The sequence below is a fragment of the Schistocerca americana genome, chromosome 2 (assembly GCF_021461395.2).
Source record: "Schistocerca americana isolate TAMUIC-IGC-003095 chromosome 2, iqSchAmer2.1, whole genome shotgun sequence".
In the NCBI taxonomy this organism is placed as follows: Eukaryota; Metazoa; Arthropoda; class Insecta; order Orthoptera; family Acrididae; genus Schistocerca; species Schistocerca americana.
Window position 1 is genome coordinate 590,094,401 of NC_060120.1, and position 9,319 is coordinate 590,103,719.

General features: G+C 40.7%; 1 protein-coding gene across 1 annotated transcript in view; it reads right to left on the reverse strand.

Moving 5' to 3' along the window:
• LOC124594215 (chymotrypsin-like) overlaps window positions 1–307 on the reverse strand; it is a 90,117-nt gene extending 89,810 nt beyond the window's left edge. Inside the window, exon 1 of the mRNA XM_047132574.1 lies at window positions 161–307. Within this exon, the coding sequence (XP_046988530.1) occupies window positions 161–307 (147 nt within the window). The remainder of the gene's footprint in view (window positions 1–160) is intronic.
• Between the last annotated feature and the right edge of the window lie 9,012 nt (window positions 308–9,319).

Genomic DNA, 9,319 nt, shown 5'->3' on the forward strand with positions numbered 1-9,319 from the left:
GAAATTGGTTGTCGGAATCAACCACATGGCTTTGTGAAGGTTGAATTAACATGAACGAGTCATGGGAAACTGTTTCTAATTGGCTCACTGCGTTCTGCTAACCCGAAGGCAGAAGAGGAACCGATGCAGAATTTTGTGGCTCTGTGGCGTTATTACTTGCCGCAGCATTGTTGTCAAATTCCTGATCACTTTGTGAAGTAGTAGGCTTAGCTGACAAAACTAGGGCATTGTCCGGTTGTTGTTGCTTACGAGATTTTGAGGAACTGCGTAATTGTACTTTATCACCCTGTCGATTTGTTTTGGACATCTTGAGGGAGACAATATGGCGGACAGAATCTCAAAATGGTCGTAATTCACAAGACGATATTTTGTGCACAAACGGTAAAATATTTAGAATAGACACATAAAACCAGTATAAGCAAAAGCAGAGCTAAAAATAAATATTCACAAGCGTAGCATCAAACTCAATATTACGCAACTAGCGATGCAGCGCACAGCTGAAACAGTGGTGTAGCAGGAAATGCAATATTATGTAACTAGCTATGCAACGCACAGCTGAAACAGTGGTGTTGAAAAGAATGCTCGAAAACAAAGTCCACAGTTACAGAAAATATATCCAAGAACGTCACCACAGAGGATGTCACCAAGTGAGAGTATCATTGACAAGATTGTTCTAAATTAATTATTCAACAAACATGCATCTGACTGCGTCTGTGAACTTGTTTCTTGCACTCCTCCATTTTGCCAGAAATGCAGCATGTATTTGACTCAGCAATAAAATTTAATGGAATAATGCCGTTTGTGCAATGGCATTAAGATGGTACTGGAAAATTAACTTTTGGCCCTGATGTTTACTTGGTTCTTTCATTGGTGGGTAACTTAATTCTACTACTCATTTTCATATTCAGTTTAAGCAAAACATGTGGATTATGATTCAAGCTGTTACATTTAAACACAATGTTGACCTCCATATATATTGTTAAAATTTTAAAACGTACCATTTCAAACATTTTTGTAGCACGAATCACTCTTACACAAAATTTTACAAAACGCTTACTGCATCAAACCTTGGACATAGAGATGCAAACTCTGAACATTATCTAACAAAAACCAATTTGAAATGATTATATATCTTCTCTCATTTATGTGCTAAAGTTTGGTCAGGGGCAGCAACCTACCTTAACGCTGTCACCACATGTCTGCTTCCTCCGGGCATTTAGCTGCGACTTCCCCCTTAAAGCTGTCTGCACACGTCTGCTTCCTCTGGGCACCTACCTGCGAGTCCTCGGTTTTTTTACTGCGTGCGCCCAGCTCTCTTAACCATCAAAGATCCTCATACTCAAAGATATTATACTCGTTCCACCTTGCAGTTGGCAACTACCGACTATTTTCTGGAGCTACCCTGATCAGACCTTAGCACATACCTTTCAAGACTTGTGGAGGTTTTTGGTACTAGATATTTCCACACAAGCCCCTCATTTTCCGCAAATTACGAGCTGGTGGTCTGCAGCACGGAGGTAGCGACCGATAGTGTCCCCGGCGTGTTCCACAGTTTCAGATCAAGCAAATTTGCTGGACAAGCCATCAGTGCGGGATCACTTTTGTTGTCCTCAATCTACTGTAGCACCATTCTGGTCTTCTAGCACGGACACTTATCCTGTTGGAAGTTGCCACCGCCACCGGGAAAGGCATCAAGCGTTAATGGCAGGTGGCCTACGGTAGTGTTCACGTAGCAATGACTGTCAAGTCAAATGGGAGCTCAGGCGGATGTCCCCCATAGTATAATGCTGCGCCCACCAGCCTGACTCTGTGGCTCGGTGCATCTTTCGATCAACTATTCGCCTGCATGACAGCATGTCCGGACACGGCCATTGACCCACTATAACAAAAAGCTGGCTAGGTGCGAGTACGCCTCACATCCTGAGGGTTCCGTACAAACATAATTATATATCGAGAACCTCGACGATTAACTGTTATCAACATTGATACTGCTGGCCGCACGTGGTAGCCACACAGTGTAAGCGCCTTCTCACGGCTCGCTCGGCTCACCCCGTCGGAGGTTCGAGTCCTCCTTCAGGAATGGATATGTGTTGTACTCAGTGTAAGTTAGTTTAAGTTAGATTAGCTAGTGTGTAAGCTTAGGGACCGATGACCTCAGCAGTTTGGTACCATAGGAATTCACACACATTTGAACATTTGATTTGATATTGTTCAGATATCGGTCCTGGGGAGTCCAACATTTTTTAGAATGTTTTAATTTTAAGTTTCAAGTCGAATAACACATGACAAAAGAAATATTTTTTTCCATGCGATATAACTAAATATTAACGATTTTCTCTTTTTTTTTCTTTACTTGTAGTGTGAAACCCTGCTTCTTGCGAAACTTCATGATTGTATGCCAACGGAAAGTACCCTATGTAGGAATACAGGGCCGATTCTGAATGAGATAACGATCTTATCTCAGGGTTCATGATAAGGTCATCCGGTGTCCGATTACACACTTGGGCTCTTTGCCACCCCCACTCCTTCTCTTCCAGGGAACCACAAGGAATTTATCATGATCACCCAGGGGAACCACCTGTACCATAATTCATCCAGTTTTGGTTGTATGAGCGTGGGATCCAGCCCAGTACCTGGTCGTCTCCACACAATTAACCAATACGTAGTAGACTTTTGGCGTGGAGACGACCAAATACTGAGCTGGATAAGAGACATGATCAGCCAAAAGTAAGGCACGGTGGTGAATGAATTGTAATACGGGGATATATAGCTGTGTCTGAGGCTGGACAACTTGTTTTTGTTTTAGGTAACATCGACAGATGTCAATATTTAGATATCCAAAAGGCAAATCTGCCAAAAAGTGTTGCTAGCTTGGGTTTAGGCACAGATTACTAGTTTCAATAAGACCCTGGCCCTAAACATATGGAGGAAATTGTCCGTCTCCCCGTGTTTTCACGTTTCTAGCGGAAAGTGCAGACCTTAATACACTTGAACAGTTTTAGAGTGTACTTGAAATAATTATCATAAAACATAAAATAGGAAGTAAGACTGCTCGGAAACAATGTCTACACCATGAATGGCGAAATATTACCTCAGAGACTGCCAACACAGGTTCAATTCATGCCAGGGAGGTTAACAGAAGCGAAAAAAGAAAGGAATTGGCTTCAAAGTACTACCATTGTCTTTATGTTTATGTGCGTCTTAATTTTTTTGTATGTATCCACAATTTCCCCCCTGTGTGATGCCAGCCGGTAAACAATATTTAGTTACTGTTTGCTGAAGGTTAATTTAGTTAATTTTTTTATATGTACCAGATCAGGAAGGAAACCCCATACTGTCAGTTTACCAAATAACCTCTCTGGTTGTGATCCTTAGTTGTAATAAATACATCGCATATCCATTTAAATAATTCTTCTCGTTTTAGTCCTAAATCTAACATTAAAAATTTTCCTTTTTGGAAACGCAGATACTCTGTGGCAGCCATGGTTAAATTCCTCCCGCCGATAATTATTCGTTGTTAACATCTCCTTCCTCTCTAAAAGAAGATTTTGGCTAAAATACCTGGAGACGACGGTCATTTGTGTGTGTGTGTGTGTGTGAGTATGTGTGTGTGTGTGTGTGTGTGTGTGTGTGTGTGTGTGCGTGTGTGTTTTCTTTGCTTCCTTTCTGAAGAAGACATTTGGCGAAAACTTGCGTGAACACTCGTTTCTCTGCCTGCTCTCGGTATGTTACAGTCTATGCACATCACAGCATAGTTACTCCCTGACAACATTTTTTGAATACAAGAAGAAGAAACTGGCATTCATTACGCCACATTAAGGTTGTCTATATCACGAACAGGGTTCACAATGCTGCAACCGAAAGTGTTCATCACTTATCCAGTGGTTTAAAATGCCCGACAGACAGCAAAATAAAATTTGAAACTAAACTGAAAACGTTTCACTTTGGCAACTCCTCCTATTCTGCAGAAGGCAGAAGACAATTTATTATTATTTTAGTGTGTGGAAGGTGATGGGTTGGAATTAGTAACATCTGTCTGTTTTTCATTAAAAAAACAAAAAAAACAAAAAACAACTAATAAATGATCAGTATGGAAACATATTTACAAAAAATGATGTTAATATAAAGTATTAACTCCACTTCATTACGGTTTATCATACAAATTATACATGGAACATGAAACTAACTGCTGGTATGTCACAATGCGTGGATTCTACACACTGAAAACATCAGAATTAAATTAAAAGGTAAAATAAAGCAGCTGACCAAAGTAAACGTAGTTTCCAATTCTGACATATTTGGTTATTCCTGAAAAACTGCAGTTGCTGGCGAGAAATTTTCGGGAAAAGAAACAAACAGGCTACTGCTGGAGACGCAGACCTGTATGTCACACAGGTTAGGCTATCATCAATAAAAATGACTTACATATATGTTAAGGCGAAGTATCCACTTTTCATGGTCTAAGAGTTTGAGCCCATTCCTCTAATTGCATTTATGGCATTATGTAATGCTAGAAAAAGTTTAACCCTTAACCCTAAAGAATGGCCTCTCAGACCCATAATTCATTTGAACATTGAGTGTGCCAGCACTGCAAAAAACCACCCCTCTCTCTTTTTCAATATCTTCGCTTTAATGCTTGCTGCGTGTAAAGCAACATTCAGCAATCAGCTTAAGTTTGTCAGTGTAACGATAAAGTATATTACTTAGAACTGAGTGCGGAATAGGCTGCCTGTCTGACCGCACGTTTCGCAACACTTGTAATAATTAGGTAAGTCAAATAGTCCACATGTTTCTAATTACTGCTTGTTTTCATTTCAATTGATTTTTCGGTTTTTTTTTACAGCTTTCTATTATATGTGTGAATTCGTTAGTTTTTAGATATAGCATGGAGCGATTTTCTAAGAGCTGATGCTGATTTTCATTTTGTGGTAGCTGGTAGTCACCATGAAACAGTGTGTGATACTAGTGAAGAAAATGCTTCACTGGAAGCAGAGCTAGTTGTGCTCTGTACCACAGAAATTATTCACAACAAACACAGTCTTTCATCACAAAGACAATCTCAAGTAGGTACGTTAAAAGTCCATTAGAGAGAGAACAACGCCTCAATACAAAATTTTTAAAGGAGGAATGCTTGGACTAAAAGCAAAAATCGAGTCTTCGTGCAGGCGCCTACCAAATCTCGAATATAGGAGAATTATTTGATGACGACATGTTAGAGGTATACCAACTGACAGAATGGAAAAGAGCAGGATGAGTATGAAGTGTCCTGCGTCAGAAAGAATGGAAAGGTCGTATAAGCAGTGGCATATGTTCACCAAATGTGGTCAGCCAATTTGCCTGAAACGTGGTAGGGAGATGTGTGTCGAGCGTGCAAACATTCTGCGAACTAATATTCTCAGTTCATTTTATTATTACGTTTGTTTACTTTTGTGCAATCTTTTTAATTTATACTCATAAACACTTATAAGCATCATGACTGGTGTAACAATACTAACAGTAATTTCAAGGCGTGCACTACGTGACGACACATACTCACGATGTGTCATGTTCATTTTAAATATCGTTATCAACGAAGTCTGCAGATGCGCTGAGTACTGTAGTATTTCATCTGCTTATAATAAGAAATAGTAGACTATTCACTTGATTTTTATCAGCTAATGTCGAGTTATGTGATATTATATTATTACAAGACCGCACGTTTCTAGTTACACATACACCATGTGATCAAAAGTATCCGGACACCCCCAAAAACATGCGTTTTTCATATTAGGTGCATTGTGCTGCCACCTAATGCCAGCTACTGCTTATCAGCGACTTCAGTAGTCATTAGACATCGTGAGAGAGCAGAATGGGGCGCTCCGCGGAACTGAGGGACTGCGAACGTAGTCAGATGACTGGGTGTCACTTGTGTCATAGGGCTGTACGCGAGATTTCCACACTCCTAAACATCCCTAAGTCCACTGTTTCCGGTGTGATAGTGAAGTGGAAACGTGAAGGGACAGGTACAGCACAAAAGTGTACAGGCCGACCTCGTCTGTTGACTGACAGAGACCGCCGACAGTTGAAGAGGGTCATCCACACCATCACACAGGAATTCCAAACTGCATCAGGATCCACTGCAAGTACTGTGACAGTTAGGCGGAAGGTGAGAAAACTTGAATTTCATGATCGAGCGGCTGCTCATAAGCCACACATCACGCCGGCAAATACCAAACGACGCCTCGCTTGGTGTAAGGAGCGTAAACATTGGACCATTGAACAGTGGGGAAAACGTTGTGTGGAGTGACTAATTACGGTACACAATGTTGCGATCCGATGACAGGGTGTGGGTATGGCGAATGCCCGGTGAACGTCATCTGCCAGCGTGTGTAGTGCCAACAGTAAAATTCGGAGGCGGTGGTGTAATGGTATGGTTGTGTTTTTAAAGGAGGGGGCTTGCACCCCTTGTTGTTTTGGGTGGCACTATCACAGCACAGGTCTACATTGATGTTTTAAGCACTTTCTTGCTTGCCACTGTTGAAGAGCAATTCGGGGAAGGCGATTGTGTCTTTCAACACGATAGAGCACCTGCTCATAATGCACGGCCTGTGGCGGAGTGGTTACACGACAATAACATCCTTGTAATGGAGTGACCTGCACAGAATCCTGACCTGAATCCTATAGTACACCTTTGGGATGATTTGTAACGCTGACTTCGTGCCAGGCCTCACCGACCGACATCGATACCTCTTCTCAGTGCAGCAATCTGTGAAGAATGGGCTGCCATTCCCCAAGAAACCTTCTAGCCCTTGATTGAACGTATGCCTACGAAAGTGGAAGCTGTCATCAGACTTAGGGTGGACCAACACCATACTGAATTCCAGCATTACCGATGGAGGGCTCCACGGATTTTCAGCCAGGTGTCCGGATTCCTATGATCACATAGTGCACTTAAGAGATGTTTCGGATTAAGGATTATAGAAATCATATCGTTTTTCAACCTGTATATTGCTATTAATGGCCACACATTCAGAGACTCATCATGGTAAGATTTCAAAGTGAATAGATGTGTAAACTACAGTGTGATTAGTGCATTGACGGTCTAATCAAACAAAAACTCTATTCTGCATGTAGGTACGCCTCTACGCTGAGTTCTGTTTCTTTGACATTTGAATAATCGTTCAATTTGTTGTCATGTGCAAGAAACGTGAGCGTGCCTTGCTTCTTACTTCATTGCACACGTTATGGGCTAACAAAGAACACATAGGTAAGCTTTTTGCAAATGTGAATATTAAAAATGTTGTGCCTGCGAGTTGAAAGCTGAAAATGTAACGGACAAGATGCAGTACCAGTAAGAAAACATGCATTGTTTTCGGAGTTCTTTCTTCAAAAGCTATCAATAAAGATATAATAAAAGTGGAATTAAATAGATTACGAAAGCATCTTTTTCGCATCACACCCTTCCCATCTTCGTTATTCAAAATACACCAACAAAAAACAAGTTCGAAGCGAAATGTGTCATATTACTAGAGGAAATGCGCATTCAAGAAAAGGAAAGAGTTCGAAATTGCCTCTGACACTATGTTATCCATGAAAGCACCCTAATTTTTAGTATTTAAAACAGCTGTTACTTGCATACGACAGAAATAATGAACAAAAAGCAATCGTAAACAATAGTCTGCAAATGTTTTGGGCTATTGAAGATGGCGGCATGCCCCTTCTGCCCTTGCTTCAAAACAACGTACAACGTAAGCCTATGCCGCCATTTCTTCTTTTGTAACCTCCATGGTCCCTGTACTAGCTTAAAATCTTTGACACTACAAAACTTTTACTGTACCACATATTTATCTTTGTACGTCATGATGGCGAAACAGCCGAAAACCGGTTTGTAAGTAGATAATGAATATTGTTCATTACACCAGTGTGTGTGTGTTTTCATTCATAATATATAACATACTCCACCAAAAACCGACGGAACAGTCCGTCAGTGCCATCTACACTTCATGCGTACAGGTAGGCTACACAGCTGGTGTCTTATTCACAAATCGCATTTGAATCTTGTTTGTGAGACAATCGTATGATACATTGTCCAAGTATGAGAAACGTCTACCATCACGAGTCGGAATTCAAAAGCAGCAGGATGTTAGCCCATTTAGACTGTGATTTGTTGTTCGGTACTATTACTGCTTGCGTTGATCGGGATCCTACGGCCGTCATCTGGAAATGGAACCTTCGGGTTCACGAGGGCCATAATGCCATGCAGGACTCAGCGCCCCGCTCTAGTAGCACCCAAAATAATAAACTTACTCTGATGACACGAAAGTTTATTACCATTGTCCAGTGGGAGACTGGATACTGACTCGTGATATTGTCGGCACATGACGTGGTAGGGAAGGTATACAAGGTGATAGGGGTACAAGGCCAGGTATTTTCATATAAGAGTGAGAACAGTGTACTGAACAACATTACATCTATGTTTACTTCATTTGTGGACTAATAACGCTAGTTAAGAAATTTAAACTTTTTATGCATCTTGTTTGTAAATGGATGGATTTACCTAATTTTGGGTTGCTTAATACACTGGTAAAATCAGTTTTTCTCTATGAAGTCACATTTCCTAGATACACAGCAGAATAAAAAATGGTAATAGCGAAAATTGACACAATTAAGTCAAACGAAAATACGGATTCAGAACGTCTGAAATCAATACTATTTTGTATGAATACATGGTCATGATGCCAATAAAAGGTCCAAATTAGTTCAGAAGATATTTCCACCTTTAATCGTCTTTGGGTTTTGAAAAATGCGACGACGGAGCTCTTCTTTTGTTTGTCGTTTCATCACTCTCCCTAACAAGACACCAGCAGTAGTCACCCATCATCGAAGGGTTCCAATGGCCTTAGTAACGGTGTTCCATGGTAAGAATGTCTTGATGAACGTGTTGACAATGCTCATCGATCGCTTACGGCTCCCAAATTTTCCGGGAAGAAATCAAGGTGAGAATGTAAAAAGTGAATTTTCAGTGACATTCTACATCCCATGTTCTTATAGTTGTCCAACAGACGATTCACAATGGTAACATAGTTCTTGTCTTTTCTGTTACCCAAAATGCCCTTCAGAATTGAAAGGAGACCAAGCAACTAATTGGATATCTGTGAGTTTGATATCAAAGGTTGGATCGTTCAGCAATTTTCTTATTTGTGGTCCAACAAATATGCCCTCTTTCAGATTTCCCTCACTTAACTTGGGAAACTTTTCTTTTAAGTGATTGAAGGCCTCACCATCTTTATCCAGAGCTTTTAGAAAGTTCTTGATAAGGCCCAACTTGACATGAAGAGGA